The sequence below is a fragment of the Toxorhynchites rutilus genome, chromosome 2 (genome assembly GCF_029784135.1).
Source record: "Toxorhynchites rutilus septentrionalis strain SRP chromosome 2, ASM2978413v1, whole genome shotgun sequence".
Classification (NCBI taxonomy): domain Eukaryota; kingdom Metazoa; phylum Arthropoda; class Insecta; order Diptera; family Culicidae; genus Toxorhynchites; species Toxorhynchites rutilus.
In genome coordinates, this window is record NC_073745.1 from 33,506,015 (window position 1) to 33,524,518 (window position 18,504).

The 18,504-nt window shown below is 40.6% G+C and overlaps 2 protein-coding genes across 4 annotated transcripts in view; both read right to left on the bottom strand.

The window, feature by feature from the left end:
- The window catches only part of LOC129770177 (beta-1-syntrophin), a 652,823-nt gene that overhangs the window by 581,511 nt on the left and 52,808 nt on the right, over window positions 1–18,504 (bottom strand). The gene's annotated exons all lie outside the window — the stretch shown is intronic.
- LOC129770172 (uncharacterized) lies at window positions 11,275–18,439 on the bottom strand. 2 transcript variants are annotated; one of them, XR_008742046.1, is made up of 2 exons: window positions 11,480–18,439; window positions 11,275–11,421 (listed from the first exon to the last, which is right to left on the bottom strand). XR_008742046.1 is itself a non-coding variant. In XM_055772834.1 (2 exons), exon 2 carries the CDS (start codon window positions 17,731–17,733, stop codon window positions 11,929–11,931), a length of 5,805 nt encoding a protein of 1,934 aa, XP_055628809.1. In that variant the 5' UTR covers window positions 17,734–17,964; window positions 18,023–18,439; the 3' UTR covers window positions 11,275–11,928. The 2 variants fall into 2 exon arrangements, 1 of the variants encoding a protein (XP_055628809.1); XM_055772834.1 differs by having other exon boundaries at window positions 11,275–17,964; window positions 18,023–18,439.

Below are 18,504 nucleotides of genomic sequence, written 5' to 3' on the forward strand. Positions count from 1 at the left end.
GAACTTCTGCGATAACTACTACTATAATGCATGAATTGACTTAAATTGGTATTTGTTTGCAATTCAATTCGTAAATTGTTTCATTCATTCTCTAGTTTAAAGGGTGTGTCACATCAAATTGTATCACGGAAAAAACGCTGTAGAAATTCGCCCAGTAGACCGATCCTTTTAAAAATTTTAGACAGTAAAATAAAAACTATTAAACAACTTTTGGCATTTTCTTTTTATTCATACTTCGAGCCCAAGCCCGTATGCTCGCACCTTCCTCTTTACCCCGTCCATAAGGTTCTTCACAACGTCAGGTTGTAGTTTTTTTTGAACAGAAATCCATTTTCTCTTGAAGTACGCCTCCGATTTGACAACTTTTGGGTTCTTCCGGAGGGCCTGCTTCATAATCGCCCAATATTTCTTTATTGGGCGAAACTCCGGCGCGTTGGGTGGGTTCATTTCCTTTGGCACGAAGGTGACCCCGTTGGCTTCGTATCACTCCAACACGTCCTTTGAATAGTGGCACGAAGCGAGATCCGACCAGAAGATAGTCGGGCCCTCGTGCTGCTTCAATAGTGGTAGTAAGCGCTTCTGTAGGCACTCCTTAAGGAAAACCTGCCCGTTTACCGTGCCGGTCATCACGAAGGGGGCGCTCCGCTTTCCGCAAGAGCAGATCGCTTGCCACACCATGTACTTTTTGGCAAACATGGATAGTTTCTGCTTGCGAATCTCCTCCGGAACGCTGAATTTGTCCTCTGCGGAGAAGAACAACAGGCCCGGCAGCTGACGAAAGTCCGCTTTGACGTAGGTTTCGTCGTCCATTACCAGGCAATGCGGCTTCGTCAGCATTTCGGTGTACAGCTTCCGGGCTCGCGTCTTCCCCACCATGTTTTGCCTTTCGTCGTTAGGAGCCTTCTAACCTTGTATGTACGCAGGCCCTCCCGCTGCTTGGTCCGCTGGACGAATGAACTTGACAAATTCAGCTTATTGGCGACATCCCGGACCGAACTTCTCGGATCACGTCTAAACTGCTTAACTACGCGCTTGTGATCTTTTTCACTGACGGAGCATCCATTTTTGCCGTTCTTCACTTTCCGGTCGATGGTTAGGTTCTCGAAGTATCGTTTTAGTACTCTGCTGACCGTGGATTGGACGATTCCCAGCATCTTACGGATGTCCCGATGTGACAACTCCGGATTCTCGAAATGAGTGTACAGGATTAATTCACGACGCTCTTTTTCGTTCGACGACATTTTTCCAAATTTACAAAAAATTGACAGTGAAGCATGGACAACGTGATCTATACACTCTTATCTGATTTTAAAGCGAAAGCTGAAGATATAATTCCTAAAAATTAAATTTTCACAGCGTTTTTTCCGTGATGCAATTTGATGTGACACACCCTTTAGCTGTTTCATACGTGTGAATAATTTTCATGTACGATACAAAAGAATGTAGCTTACCCTGTAGCGTATGTCAAACCACGTTGAACTCAAACATCGATGCATGCAAACGTACATAGGAGAGAGAGAAAGAGAGGAACAAATTCGTTTTGGAGGAAGTCACTTCAAAATGCAATGAGGACAATTCGACTGGGAAGAATAAAATGATATAGTCGAGTCGGTAGAAGGAGATAGCGACTAAACGCCCGATTGACTGTTTAGTCGTTTTGGTGGAGAAACTGCGTGAAGAAGCCAAAAGTCATTACTAACTGAATACGGATTTAGTCAGTCAGATAGTCAGCTGACTATTCTCAGTTGACTATGACTATGCAGAGCCCTGCGTACAAATATAGTAAATAAGACTTGTCGAGGAAAGACAGTGCGGAAAAAGGCAGCTGCTGTCGGAAGAATCAACTCTAAAGTAAAGAAAATCATAAACAAGTGGGAATACGAAGGAACCATGGAAAATCTCCCATGTAGAGGACGCGAACGGATCTTATCTTCTGATGATGAACCAGTAATTGTGCGAACATTGCGAAAGAGCCCTAAAACAAACATTCCTAAATTGACTATCGAAGTAGCCGGCATCATTGGAAGACCTGTCAGCGCAGACACTGTCCGGGGAGCAGCATACAGGAACAATCTGAGAGGTCGTGTTAACCGTGAAAAGTATTTCATCTAAAAGGTGAATATGAAAAAACGACTACAGTTTGCTAAGGCATATGTAAACAGACTTAAAGAGTTCTGGAACATTCTGGGTATTTTATACGGATGAGCCGAAAACCAATCTCTTTGAATCGGATGGAAGACAGATGGCGTGGAGGAAACCTGGATCGGTGCTTCAGATTAATCATTTGGTTACCACAGTAAAACACGGCGGCGGTATTCTGTTGATGTACTGTAACTATACACCCAAAATTGATTTTTAGCTCATGTTTTGTCTTCCCGATTTATGATATTAAATGAGACATAACATAACAGTTGATGTCATGACTCACAAATACTGGTAAGCATTTGTATAATATACATGGTACAGCAATCTAAGATTAATAGGAGCGAGCAAAACAAAAGACAAATAAGCTTTCCGCATACTTTGCCACATACACGGCCCAGACCGAGATAGATATTGTTCTCCTTCATGCGCTGCTTTTTTACTCTTAGAAAACACTTCCCAACTTCATTTTATAATCAGATGCAATATTATCACGTATTTACTGAACAACTGCTGAAGCATCCTTAGCAATGTGGATAGCGTGGTCGCGTAAAATAGCTTTGCATTCCAGCCGACCTCGGTTCGATCCCCATTGACTTCGTATGGACTTTTTCTTTTTACATACCATTTTTAAGCTTTTAAAACAGCTCATTTTTTGCGCATTTGACTCTCCAGCAAACTAAATGGCGTCATTTCTGCCAAAGATAAAATGTTATCTGCCAAGGCTAGTTTGGGTGTAGAGTTTATCGATTTGGCGATGGACAGTATTGCTTAATTGATATTCCTGAAACGTAACCCGCAGTCTTCCGTTCAAAATTGGGTCTCCCTCGTGATTACTATTTTCAACAGAAAAAAGACCCGAAGAAAACTGACCTCATCGTGCGGGAATGCCTACTCGAAATGTCCGAATCAACTCAAAACACCTCCGCAATCACCGGACTGGAACACAATTGAGTATCTATGATGGGAAATCAAGAACCATCTGAAGAATGAAAAATGGGTGGGTTATAGCTATGATATAACCGCAAGGTTGACGTGGGACTAGCTTAGCTTAGCAATCATTTGTTTGTATTGATTAAATTTTTGATTGAATTGAACAATTTCCGAATTCAATAGAATTTAATATATTTGTTTGTGAGTAAAGAGATTGAACAAATGCCATGTAAGGTCAATTCATGCATTGTGATAGAATATGTCCTTCGTTACAAGTAAAGTTAATGACAGTCCTTTCACGTTTGGTATGATGCCAAGGACAAAATATGTGAACGGAAGAATTATCAAACGATTATTTTATTTTACATTTCCCTCTGAAGTTTGCACCTCTCAAGTGCACGTACTTTTCGAACCGCGAACTTGTTTGATTTGATAAACTCCAAGCACTCAGTGCCATAAATTCAGTGAACAGAAGATATGAAGGCATATCCTTCAATGCAATCTTGAATAACCGAGCCAAAGCGTTTTGTTCGTACTCGTTTTTGTTAGGAAAATACATTTCGGAGTGCCAAAAAAAACATGCGGGTGAGGAAAGTACCCCCTGCTTGCATTAATCAACAACTTCAACTTATACTTTTTATATTATAGAGCCTTTAGACTTGAAAGTTCATTCGCCTTTAATGTCTGCTGACTGACCGATAACTGATTAATTAGAGATGTTTTAAACTTTTCAGTTCATTCGCCTCTAATGTCTGCTAGATTTTTCCAGGTTCCTAAGTTTAGAAGACCGTGTTAAGGAAACATATTCTAGTCTGCAGAAAGACAAGCGAGTACAAAAGTACTCGCAGTTTGCATTTATTTAGAAAACCGATTTCCCCCCGCTCCTTGGATTTAAAGTCTGTGTTAGGGAAACACATTTCAGTCGGAACAAAAATACCCCCTACCAGCATGAATTCGCAATGCCAATTCCCCCAGACCCCTTGGTTCTGAAGTCTGTGTTGGGGAAACACATTTTGTGCGGAACAAAAATACCCTAGACTGGCATTAATTTGCAATACCAATTTCCCCACGCTCCATGGCTTTGCAGTCTGTGTTAGGGAAATACATTTCAGTCGGAACAAAAATACCCCCGACTTTCATGTGTTTGCAATGCCGATTTCTCCAACACTGCTTGGTTTTGAATTCTGTGTTGAGGGAACACATTTTGGTGAGAACAAAATTCCCCATACTTTCATGTATTTGTAATGCCGATTTCCCCAAGGCTGCTTGGTTATGATGGCTGTATTGGGGAAACCGTAAATCGGGCCAATCAAAACGAGACAGTTAGAGCGTTTAGATAACGCTTAACATTTTACAGTTATTCAATTATTTATCGAATGAAAAATAACATTTTATTAATTGCGATGGATGCGTAGAAATATAGGGAATATTTCTACGCATCCAATATATATTCAATTGATGCAAACATCTTTCCGATGAGGTAAGAAATGTTCGAGTTAGGGGCTGTCCACATACCACGTGGACAGAAAAAGCACGATTTTACACTCCTCCCTCCCCCTCCGTGGACAAGCGTGGACATTTTCATACCCCTCCCCCTGTTGTCCACGTGGACATTTTTGCTTATTTAATTAGAATAAATGAGTAAATAACTGGATTGCCCTTACATTAAATTTTAATTCCATTTAAGTTTTTTTTTCAATTTTTACCTGCTGTACCCTGCATGGCTTTGGCTATCTAGTATGCCAACACGGAAACGCGCAATATACAGTTCAACAATCCGAACCCGAATCTACATCACCCAATTCCAAAGATTGATCTTGAGCAACGCCAATCGAATAAAATCAAATGGATTTAAAATCATTATCGGATAAAATTTTAGTTCACGATTCTTTAAACACTTGCAAAAAAAATGTGTTGCTACCACATAGAATACGTATTCAATACTAGAAATTTGATTTACGCTCACAGCTTTACTCCAGAAGTGTGCTTATTCCGTCTGAAAATCTTAAAGCTTCCTGAGGGGTAGGTAGTAGCAACAACTACGATTGGTCACAGGAAATGTCGATTCATTTACACATTCGCTTCACTTTAAGTCATCAGCGTAATGAGAAACCTATACCGCAATAATTCCGGGAATTTTCAAGGGGTACTAATAGCGTATTAGAAATATTTTCAATGTATATTTTTTTAATTCTTCAACTGCTTATTGACTATTCTTCATTGAGTGTCTAGATGGCTTTCAAAATGCTCGCGGGGAAAAACTACCACCCCAATTCTCCATTTCGATCGATTCGAAATTTTTCGATCGACTTGATAAAATTCCATTCTTTATTCCGTTCAAGTTGTTTTTGCATTTCGTTCAATCTGCTTCTCTTCAAACATCAAATTGGCAAAAAAAATAGGGAATGCAAAATTATATCTCAAACGAAAGAATGGTTTCGAACGGAATGCAAATCCGGCGGAATGTAGAATCGGGGTATACATTAGAAAATTCACGACTCATTGATTTTTTACTAACTTGCCCGAAAAGTTATTTGCTTTTTGGTTTTCCTCCGGTAAAATCCTTATCAAATTAGAACAGTTTACTAAAGAACAATGCAACGCCAAATTAATCGCTGCCTCGATCATCCCCATTTTTTTTTAATTTGTACATTTTTGGTTTGAAATCTGCTGCCCGATTGAAATAAGTTTTTGAGAAATCAATCAATTTAATAGAAAGTTAATTGATTCCTCAAAAACGTGAAGAAATGTATAACCCATTTCAGGCCAATGGTTTGAAACATCGAACAGCAACTTTAACATTTTTTCATGGCTTTGGAAAGCTATCATATGGTAAGGTTTTGGCATCAAATGATAGCTCATTTTTTTAACTATCACTTATGTTTTTGTTTGGCGATTTTTCGGTTTTTTGTCATTTTCCGGAAAACGGAAGGACGCAAAAAAATAATTCTTGAAGATTTGGGTTTCTGTAACGCCATCAATCAAAATTACACCAATGGTGTTCGTTCAAAAGATAATTTTTGCAGCTTGGACGTTAATGGGTTAAACTGCTGAGAAAATTGAACTTGAGACCGTTTTGTTTGCCTTAAACTGAGTTTCATTCAAAAATTACGCTGCTTAGTACGGTTCAATTGCTTTCATTTGGGAAAATTGTGCATAAATTATGTTGTGAATTATTTAAATGTTTGCAAGATAACAAAAAGGATAACAGTGTAGTGTCAAGGAAAGAATTGTAGAATGGTTTGACAGCTTCAATTTGGTTAAAAGAAACAACCCAGTTTATCATGCATTTTTGGAAAATTTATAAAAACCTAAAAAAGCACAAAAATTTATGTTTCATCTTTACCTAGGTTCCATTAATTTAAATGTTTTACAACTGCATTCTACGCAATTTGTTTTTTGTCTTTCAAATGAGTAGTATAATTATTCTAAGTAGAGTACTTTCTAAATTGGAGTCAGTTCAAGACATAAAATTCAACTCAAGAAAAGTTCATCAACTCTAGTTGAGAATTGACCAAATGCGTAGAATTTTTTCATCAAATATGATTCTCTATCACCTCCTGAAATATTCCGAATCAGCTACCTAATTCCACGTATATTTTTATCAGAACTCCATTTTTTGACGACTAGACTTTTTAGAAATTGATGGAATTAAAATACTTTGGAAAAATGATTTTACACACAATTCTGAAAAAAATGGAAAACAAAACTGAAAAACTATACAGACATTATTATCCTAAGACTAACTGTTCTCGAGGAATAACAAAGTATATAGAATTGAATTATATTTGATGAAAAATCATTTACGCTTATCATGAAATTTCAACCATTATGGAATCGTTTAATTTTTCATAGTTTTGAGCTATGAGTGTCTATGCATACCCCGTAGCTATAAAAGTTCGATCACAGGAAACAGATTGGTCATTAACAGTTTACGTGAGATATTTTTACAATACAGATTACACTGAAGAAGATCAATTATATGAGAAAAAAATATGAACGTTTGACTGGGCAGCACTCTCAGGCGGCTCAATCCGTTTATTGGTAAATACGGAGAGTTTAGATATTCTGGAATATGTGTTATTTAATTTAATTTTCAATGTATAGTTGGTTGTATTAAAAAAAATATTCTTCCTGTACACGTGGACTTGATCTATACCCCCTCCCCCCTCTCCGTGGACAAGCGTGGACATTGTCTTACCCCCTACCCCCCCCCCCTAATGTTGTCCACGTAGTATGTGGACAGCCCCTTATAAGCATACGGAATCTTTCATTTTTTCTTGCATGTTCTGTGTTTATGTTTTCATTTTACCCCCCATATACTCCGGTTAGACGTAGTCCCACGTCAAAATCCAGGAAACGAAGCGGAACTCAAAACGACGATTACGGAGATCTGAGAGGCACTTCCGTTAACAGTGACCAGAAATCTCGCCTCGGCGCATGCAGGAAGTACTGGACTCCAAAGGAGGGTCATATCAAATACTAGGGCATTTATTTTTGTTATCTGTTATCATTTCTAAACTGATTTCAATTTTCTTTTTAAGAAAAACTTGAACTGTACACTTAATTTTTCCACGTCTTAACTGGACATTTTTTGTTCTTATGTATGTATTGTATGTAACATGAAGTGAAATGTGACCATTTTCAATTTCTCTTATCACTACTTGAGAGATCGGTTTTACGATGAATATGAATCGCATTTGATTATTTACTTTTTAACCCCGAACAACTCAAACATAACAAAGCAGCTCGAGGTGTATACTGAATTTTGGTATTGAATGTATATAAAGACGCAGTATTGGAATGTCCGTAAACCATATGGTCACAAATACTTTCGATTTGTTAAGGTGAAGGTGGAAGCTAGCCATTGTAGTAGTATAGGTAAAACCACGTGTAAAAATGGGGTAATAGTGTTTGTGAGAGAAGAGCAAAGCACATGTAAATAGATCAATTCACTTAACAGACTGTGTGGCGCTTCATTGACACGAGTCTTTGAATACATTTGAAAAAAAAAATAACAATTCAATACTGAAGTTAAATGTATGAACGATATGTTCCGATGAACCAAGCCAATTGCAAACATAAATATATAGAAGGGGTATTTTTGCATATGAAGTAAAATTCTGATTATACGCGAGCGTAACATGAACAAATTTGTAACACATGCGAATTGGGGCTCTTTTGATATTAACAAGTTCTACCGCATAGTAACTCGATGCTGATAATTCCTCAATATTTTCCTTCGTTGATCGTATTGTTTTCACATATTCACGTTGGAGAACCTTAACCCTTCTCTTCGGTGGCTGAGACATTTTGATTGAATGTAATACTTTTCCGTTTATCGTTTTTGAAAGCATAGGCAGCCGTGGCAGTGTTCCGAGCTCTGCAATACAATTTTCTTACCCAATATTAAAGTTGCTAAAACTTACATTATAGACCCATTAAACGTAAAAATAATGATTGTATTGATATCAATACTATTTTATTCTATTGATTTTCATGACATGAAAGGCTATGACTCAGGAATAATATTTTATTGAGTGGTTTTGATAGCTGTTTCGATGATGTTGTCTGGCATCAGTGTCGAAAAAATAACGATGCTTTCACTAATACAAACAAAACCATTGCCGAAGATTGAAAAATGAAAATTTTACTTTCAGAGCACTTGCTCGAGTTTTCCGACGTTTTTCACTATACAGTGCGACAGCAGATGAAAATTTAATATCTTGTGAGTAATCGATTAGATTTTGGTTGATATTACTTCATGGGAAGTGTGCGAAAACGATAATTTTCTTCACATAGTTTCGCGCAATTATTGATTTTCGGGCGAGGGGTGAGGGACGGAGATGAAAGAAATGAGCGCCATTGTGGCAGCCATTTGTGGCTAGCTTCCACCTTCACCTTAAGTCACGATAACCATCGAGCCCATTAAGGTGCCGAACGCCATCTGGAGAATTGTTGGTGTGAAAGTTAACATTTCTTCAGCACCATAAATCCAGAAATCAATTGTCACCACATCATCCCACTTGCTCGGTGAGTAACTACTCATCCGCATTCGCTAAGTCGTCATCTGCAAAAGTGCTCAAAGCGCAAAACGATCAGCGAACTCCAATCCCGTTAGAAGCGTCAGCCGCAGCAGCAGCAGCCATAATGGTTGCTAATCGGAATGATAACGGCCGCCGACACATCTTGAATGCCGCTGCTGCCTTTGCGCAAAACAGGTCTTCTTTGGCGGCCTCTCGCGAGACGCGATACGTGACCGTGATCGCAAGAAATGACGACGAGTCGCGGTCAGTCGCAGTGACGCACGAAAGTCGGCGATTTCATGTTTTAAGGTTTCATTGGCTCATCGATGGCTGCCAGATTTGGTCCGCGCTTTTGTTCCTTGCTTCTAGGCGCGTTGATCACGGAATCGTTTCGAGAGAAAAGAGAAGATGTCCGGCTGGGAAATATTGAGTGGTAGAAAAAAAAATAAAAGCAACAACTGTTCAAAGCTTTTGCGCGAATGGTTCGAAGAGACAGTTCGCGCGCGCCTTCAGTTCTGCCTTAATTACCATAAAGTGGTTTCCATTCGTTGGCCTTTTGGGTTGCGAGATGAGACCCCGCTTTTTTAGTCGACCCCAACAATGCGTAGCTGTGTGTGAATTACCATATAAAATTAAGACTTACGCTATTTGGCAAAATTAAAACGACCGACCGGCGAGAGCTGTTTTTTCGTTTTTTGTATCCTCACTCGACTCTAGAGTCGCCTCTCGGCTCGAGTGAAGAGCACTAAAGAAGTTCCATTTGTTTTGTCCCTGTCAGTGTGAAGCTGCACTCTGATAGCGGGAATTAATCGTGAGCTAATGCAAATTAGGCAGGGCTTAAGGTTGGGAAACTTTTTGTTTCGCCTTCCAGATTTGCGATTACGATTGCGTTGTTTTATTGCGCCGATTTAATTGAGGATTTGCGAAATGGTTGGACATAAACACGAAGAGTTAGCGGCGTGGTTTTCTCTAGCGGCAGGAAACCAGCGTTAACAGCGGAATAAGATTTGAATGAAGTCGGCTGGGGGCAATGGGAATAAATATACTTGTACGCATCCGCCAGTCAAACTCATGGAACGGTTCATCCAATTTGCGTGAAACAACATATAAACCAAATCCGACTCCCCCTATTACTGCTCGAAAGGTTCGCCGAAAAGGGCAGTAAAAACCGCTATCAAACCGAGCCCGCCAAGGGCTTCGATAGGCGCACACGCAGACACCTCCGAAGTTTCATACCGAGGATAACACTTTTTTATAATATTTACATCCACATCTGCCGCTATTTATCGTTAATCAAAAGCAAACAATTGGAGCCAACGATCTTCACCCTCTGCCTCTCTCAAAATGGGCATAGGATGAATGAAGTTGAAATGGCCAGGTGTTTTAATTTTGACAATTGCAATGGTATCTTTGGAGCACACGAGACAAGTGTGGTCGATATTTTTAACGAAACTAGGGGTTTGTTAGCATTCAATATTGAAAACAAAATAAAGTACGCACCTCTTACACTTTCAAACATTAGTGATTTACTTAAAATACGCAAACTGTCTGCTATAGGAAGATAGTTATTCAAAGTGTTTGAACAAATATTAGCAACGTAGTTGTATATCTACGATCTGTTATATGTTTAGGAGAAGATTGATCTTGGAGAATAATTTTTCTAAACGACGTAGGGATCGATATACCGATAAAGTCGGTACCAAAGGATTGATCTTTGCGAAATCGATCTTTCAAATATCGATTTTCTTTTTTGCAATTTATTTACTTATTTTATGTAAGAATTGTCCTTTGTTTCAACGTGGAATAAACATTTCACATTGCTATTCAAACATCAGAGGTATTATATTCTAGTACTCAGCATGGAGGTCGCAAAAAAAACTTTTAAGCCCAGAAAAAAATGCGTTTTCCAGAGCATTCATCTTGCACCGTTAAATGATTTAATTAAAAATTATTATAAGAAATCCAACAACTCATTCATCCAGAACTTTGCTGACCATAATCCCATAAAATCCAACGTCTAGCATTTAGTCGGCATCCTGGTAGCAGTTCCAGTTCTAGAAAAGAATGCTTCAGTCAGACCTGATGTCACCATCCAATTCCGACAAAATTTTCACTTTCAGCCTAGTGAATGTGTTCGGGATTTCAAAGAATTACACCACTGTTTTTGTAGCAGCTTCAAGGCAGCTCAAACTGCAATTTAATAGTTCCGGTAAATAGTGCAATTACATTAAATGATATACAACTTACAATTAATAGTTTTCTTCCACCTCGTACAACGTGTGTCGTGGAATTTTGCAGATATTTCTCGTCCACAAATGATCTGTATGAAATCAAATCGAGTTCTAAAAACACTTCAAATCGTAATGTGTTGTACTTACTATCTATCTAGTAGTACTAGTACTAGTTTAGAAATTTTTGCCGTTTAAAGGACCACTGATTTCTTTTTCGCAAACCTAATTTGATGTTTTGAAATAATAAACAGTATTAAAATAGAGAAAAATGACTCAACTAAATTCATTTAGTCTACCGTATATCGTAATGATTCTCTAGTTCCTAAATAAACTTTTTCTTCAATATATTTTTCGTGCTAACTATTTTATGCCAAACTTATTTTTTTTCTTTTAAATCAACTTTCATCAACCTCTAATTTGTTCTTTTGTTTTGATTCTCATTCCTATTGGGCATAAACATTCAACGACGGTACTACCACTGTAGACCGGCGTCGCATGTCTCATTATTTGCGTAACTAATTTCATGGCAGGCCGGTTGCGAGCACCGTTAATGCACAGTGTTGCCAACACCCCCCGCCCGTAACTCCGGTAACACTTCATCGTTGTCCGGATTTACCACCAATTTCTAGCACTGCAAGGTTGGCTACTCCGCGCCGGAATAAACCATTACTTGTTCGCACATCTGCCTGTCGAACTCTACCATCAGACCCTATGATTGTTTCCTCGACTATTCCTCTGATCCAGCTTTTTCGGTGCTGACCATCTACCACAAACACCAGATCTCCTTTCTTTAACGATCTTCTTTCAGAGAACCATTTGGTGCGTTTATTGATTGTAGGTAGATACTCCTTGTACCAGCGTTGCCACATCTGGTCCGCCAAATACTGCGAACGTTTGTACGTATCGCGCAATGCTTCTGCGAAGTCCACCGATCCGTCTACATGACGATCCACTGATTTGGTCGTCCCTCTAAGGAAATGATTCGGAGTAATCGTTTCAGAAGCTGATTCCTGAGATACATATGTAAGTGGTCGACTATTCACCATATCTTCTGCTTCTGCAAGAGTGGTCAACAAAATTTCGTCCGTTAACCGTCTACCATCGTCGAGTGCCTTCATCGCCTCCTTCACTGATCGAACCATTCTCTCCCAGATACCTCCCATATGCGGTGTACCAGGAGGATTGAAATTCCATTTTATTGAACTATTAACTACCGAATCTGCACATTCGTAATTCACCCTCTTCATCCATAAAATCAACTCTTTGCTGGCTCCTTTAAAATTTGTCCCATTATCGGAGAAGATTTCATCGGGAACACCTCGTTTGCAAATGAATCTTCGAATTGCCATTAAACAAGCTTGTGTCGTAAGTGTGTGTACCACGTCCAGGTGCACTGCTCGTACGGCAAGGCACGTGAACAATGCAATCCACCGTTTTTCTCTTCTGCGACCAACCGTAACTTCAACAGGTCCCAGATAGTCTACACCCACTGCACTAAACGGTCTTGTAGGTTGGGTAATTCGTTGAATCGGAAGTGGTGCCATCATAGGAACCTCAGCATAACACCGATTTACTTTACACCAGATACAATCTTTCATAACTCGTTGAATTTCCATTCGCATCTTCGGAATATGGAATTTTTGACGAAGCTCATTCAACACCGTTTCCCGATTCGCATGTCCAAACTTTTCGTGGTAATATTGGATTAATCGTTTCGTCACTGCGTGTCCCTTTGGAAGAATAATCGGAAACTTCATGTCAAATGGAATTTCCTTGGATTTAGCCATCCGACCGTTCATTCTAATCACACCGAACTCGTCTAATATCGGAGTGAGTTTATACAATGGACTTCTCTTCCCGATCTGCGCTGGCTTCTGGTCCCCTTTTATTGTTTCATTTCCCAGCAGTATCACTACTTCATTTGGAAATACCTCTAATTGCGCCTGTTTCCACAAAATTACTTCCGCTTTCATAAACTCGTCCTGTTGCAATGGTTGTTGTACTGTGTTGAGGTTCACATGTAGTTTGCGTTGCTGATGCTTGTTTGACATTAGCGTACGTATCGGAAGTCCCTTTACCTTCCGACGAATATTAGTGATAAATCTGATTACGCAAGCTATGATTCGCAATAACTTAATCCAGCGCCACGTAACTTCCACGTTGATAATGGGTTCTGGAAACTCCTTTGTTTCATGGTGAAGAAAGTGCATTTTCATTTCTTCCTCAATATTAGTTACTGGTAGTCGCTCGTTTGGCCACGACTCTTCAGGTTCATACAGAAATCTTGCACCCTTGAACCATTCTCCGTCTGAACTCAACGGTGGACCTTGTCCCCATTTCGTCAGCGCATCAGCGAGGTTCAACCGGGATGGAATCCAACGCCAGTCGGATGATCCGGTCGTCTCCAAAATCTCCCCGACTCTGAATGCAACGAATTGTTTATATTTTCGCTGATCAGACCGCAGCCAACTCATGACTGTTTGCGAATCAGTCCAAAGAAAACAACGATTGATTGGCAGTGAATGGTGGGCTTTAATAGTTTGCCACATTCTCGCCCCGAGGACAGCTCCCATGAGTTCTAGCCGAGGAATAGATTGCATCTTCAGAGGAGCTACTTTCGATCTAGACATCGCCAATGAACATTTCACTTCATCGCCGATAGATGCACGAAAATACGCTACACACCCATACGCGTGAATACTGGCGTCGGTGAAAATATGTAGCTCGAGTTTGTCGATTTCTGATGATCTAGTTCGACCAAAATATGATCGTGGAATTCGAATCTGTTCCACTAATGGCAGTAACTCGATCCATTGCTGCCATTTGACCAAACATTCATCATCAATTTCTTGATCCCATTCGCAGCCATTTCGCCACAAGTCCTGTACCAGGATTTTTCCATGCACGGTAAAACATGATAATAATCCCAGTGGGTCGAAAAATCCCATAACGCAACTCAACACGATACGCTTCGTCGGTTTCTTGCTGCCCCGCAAATACTCTTGCAAATCTTCGCGATGTTCGGTCGAAAAAGAGAACACGTCTTGAACTGTATTCCAAATTATACCAAGAACTCGCTCATTTCCAGTCTCTTTGTCTTGGTTGAAGTGAATAGTTTGAACTTCTTTTGATTCCCCGAGAGAACTGAGAACTTTTTCCGAATTGGATACCCAATTGCGTATTTCGAAACCCCCCTTTGCATGGATAAGTCTCACCTGCTTCGCACGCTGTATCGCCTCTTCGATGGTATCCACGCTGTCGAAGTAGTCGTCAACGTAATGTTTCTCGACGATTGCTGCTACGGCTTCAGGATTTTCCACTACAAACTCCATTGCGTTCATGTTCTTCACGAACTGGGCTGAGCATGGAGAGCATTTTGCCCCAAAGGTAGCCACGTCCATAACATAAATACAGGGTTCGTCCCTAGGATCATGTCGAAAAATAAACCGCTGTACTCTTTTGTCAGCGCGTCGAATCAGCATCTGATGGTACATTTCGCGAATGTCACCACCGAAAGCAATTGGCCTTTCACGAAATTTACAAAATACCGTCAAAATTGATACCAGTAGATCGGGTCCCGTGAGAAGCAAGGAGTTGAGGGATGTACCATTCACACTTGCTGCCGCATCCCAGACGAGCCGTACTTTGCCCGGCTTTCTAGGGTTGACCACGACGTTAAGGGGCAGATACCAAACTTTCCCCGGTTCGGTTTCGGCCAATTCTTCAGCGGTTGCTGGATGCGCGTATCCTTTCTGCTGGTACTGCTCGATCTGACTACATACGTTCTCGAATAGCGCTGGTTGTTTCAGTAGACGTTGTTCCAGACACTTCATTCTCCTCACGGCCATCGGATAACTGTTCGGAAGCTCTGCATCTTCTTTGTCCCACAACAGTCCTGTTTCGAAACGATTTCCTACTCTTCTAGTGGTCTTTTCCAGAATTAGGCGCGCTCTTCTATCCTCATCCGATTCCGGCAGCTTTACAATCACAGAGTCCTCTAACGCATACTGAACTTTTAGTAAATCGTGAAGATCTTGATTGCTGACTGCGTCGTGGTGCCCAAGATACACTTCCGAATCCGACGGCTGCATCTGATTTGGCCCGTAAACTGCCCATCCCAGCTTGGAACGTACCGCTATCATATCGCCCAGCTCACCGATTTTTGCTTCCATCGGTGCAATCACATGCAAGTTATTCAAGCCTATTAGCAAACCAGGGCGTTGATTTTCGTAGGACGCTATTGGTAGTCCACGAAGATGCTTCATCCGGCGGCTGATTCCTGTTGCGTCTATAGTTTGTTTCGGCAGAAGCAGCTCATCTACCGTCCTGACCGAACTGAGCTGATACTTCTCTGAACTTCCACTTCCAGAAATCAGTAAGTTTACCCTGCGTGATTCCTTCTCTACACGCGTTATATCGGCCGTCCATTTGATGGTCAGCTTCTCCTTGGGTCCTTCGGCCCCCATTACTTCGGCTAATGACTTTTCAATTAGAGTTACAGACGCACCCTCGTCCAAGAAAGCCAATGTGTTTACAGATCGCTTTCCACAGTGTAACGTAACTGGCAGCATGCGGAATAGGATTGTGCTGGTACATCGGAAGTGTGCATTGATTGCTACTGTGACGGGATGGAGAAGAGGGTTGTGTCGTTCTCGACAGTCATCGATGTTGCATCGTATTTTGAATTTGCACGGAGCGTTACCGTGATCATTAAGGCATATGACGCATAGTTTCCCTTGTTCTACCAGTTTCAGGCGGTCCGCCAAAGCCAGTGCTCTAAAGTCCTGACAGAATCGAAGACGATGATCAGTACGCTTGCACACTCTGCACGGTTTCGGATAAATCTCATCGGCTCCGACGGAAGACCTTTCCACAGCACTGTGGTTGTATACATGAACGCCTTTTTCCTTTATTTTGCCCTTTCCCGCATACTCATGCGCTGCTGGCTGCTGGAAATCCATCTTTACATTGGCCTCGCAAGCTTCTGCAACGATTGTTGACACAAAGTCGGTAAAAGTACGGAGATTAACTCTCTTTTGCTGGTTCTTGAACCGAACCCACTCACGCTTGTCATGAGCAGGAAGCTTGTCGACCAAATCCTGGATTAAAAGAGGATTTGTGAGATGTTGCTTCAATTTAGCCGCTTCCAAATGTTCACATAGCTGCTCTACAGTATTCCCAAAAGGAACATATGTTGCCAATTTATCTGGCTTCGGAGCTTCCAGTCGCCGCACCTTTTCGAGATGACATTGCAGTAGTTGTTCCGGACGTCCATACAGCTGACGAAGTTTGCTGATGACTCTCGGTACGGATTTTGGGAAAAGCAACTGTCCTCGAACGCTTTCTAATGCTGGACCCTTCAAGCTCTCCTGTAGTCGAACAAGGTTTTCAACGTCATTGAATCCACAAGCATCTGTGGAAGCTTGATAAGTTCCAATGAATAATGGCCATTCTTCCGGCTTCCCGGTAAAGACTGGAAGTTTCTTACTAATCCCACTCCGGGCAGCTAGTTGTACTTTAGACGGAGCCTGCCTCTGCTCGGGGTTTTTTCGTTTCTTTTTTGATTGTTTCTCTTCCTTTACTTCTTCATGACCAGATTCACTCGAAATAGTATCATCATTGGATCCGTCTGAACTGCCATCGCTCTCGTCTTCGCTACTTGCTTCCTCGGATTCATCTCGTTCATCCTCTGGCTTATGCTTATTGCGGTTATCTGATTCCTTTTGATTGTGTACATGCGCATTTTCCAGCGGAATTCCAGTATTCGGTGTCTTTACATTCTTCGAGGTTCCTTCTCCCGATGATGCGGTTTGTAAACCACTAGATTTCAATTTCGATAGATCCTGCTCGATTTGATTCATTTTGTCATGATACGACTCTCTCAATTTCTTCATTCGGTCTAAATGTGTTTGCTTTTCGAGCAACGCTTTCTGCAACAACTGTTCTTCCTGCCGTAGTTCTTTGGCCCGGAGCTCATTTTCCATCTTAATCCGCTGCTCTTGTAGGATTCGGTTCATTTCCATCCGCTTTTCCCACAGAACCCGTTCGTTACTCATCTCCAATTCTTTCTTTTTTCGCTCCTTTTCTAGAGCTCTTAGCTCCCGCTCCAATGACGAACCGGACTTTCCGTCCGATCTCAAACTAGATTTATCCGATATATCCTCGGCTGTCTTCTTCTTGGTACCCGTCTTAGAAGTCTCTTCGTCCAGTTTTTTCTGGTTCTGACAATCTTCCTCAGGGCAATACCATTTCTCCTGACTTTCGACTGCTGCTGTGACACCTACGCAACGGTAATGGTACCAAACATCGCAATTGTCACAGCATACCATGCGCTCATTCACCTCGGACACCAATCCGCAGGCTCCGCAGGAAGTCGTTGTCATATCCGCAATTCCATCCATCGTTTTGAGGTTGGATCCCTATCTCTTATTAATTTTTGAGAATGTTCGGGATTTCAAAGAATTACACCACTGTTTTTGTAGCAGCTTCAAGGCAGCTCAAACTGCAATTTAATAGTTCCGGTAAATAGTGCAATTACATTAAATGATATACAACTTACAATTAATAGTTTTCTTCCACCTCGTACAACGTGTGTCGTGGAATTTTGCAGATATTTCTCGTCCACAAATGATCTGTATGAAATCAAATCGAGTTCTAAAAACACTTCAAATCGTAATGTGTTGTACTTACTATCTATCTAGTAGTACTAGTACTAGTTTAGAAATTTTTGCCGTTTAAAGGACCACTGATTTCTTTTTCGCAAACCTAATTTGATGTTTTGAAATAATAAACAGTATTAAAATAGAGAAAAATGACTCAACTAAATTCATTTAGTCTACCGTATATCGTAATGATTCTCTAGTTCCTAAATAAACTTTTTCTTCAATATATTTTTCGTGCTAACTATTTTATGCCAAACTTATTTTTTTTCTTTTAAATCAACTTTCATCAACCTCTAATTTGTTCTTTTGTTTTGATTCTCATTCCTATTGGGCATAAACATTCAACGACGGTACTACCACTGTAGACCGGCGTCGCATGTCTCATTATTTGCGTAACTAATTTCATGGCAGGCCGGTTGCGAGCACCGTTAATGCACAGTGTTGCCAACAGAATGTGATAGTGTAAACTTAACTTGTGACCACTTGTTTTGTAATGATCAAACTTACAAA

Coding starts and splice junctions, on each gene's coding strand:
- LOC129770172 (XM_055772834.1), bottom strand. CDS start 17,733: ATGGATGGAATTGCGGATATGACAACGACTTCCTGCGGAGCCTGCGGA.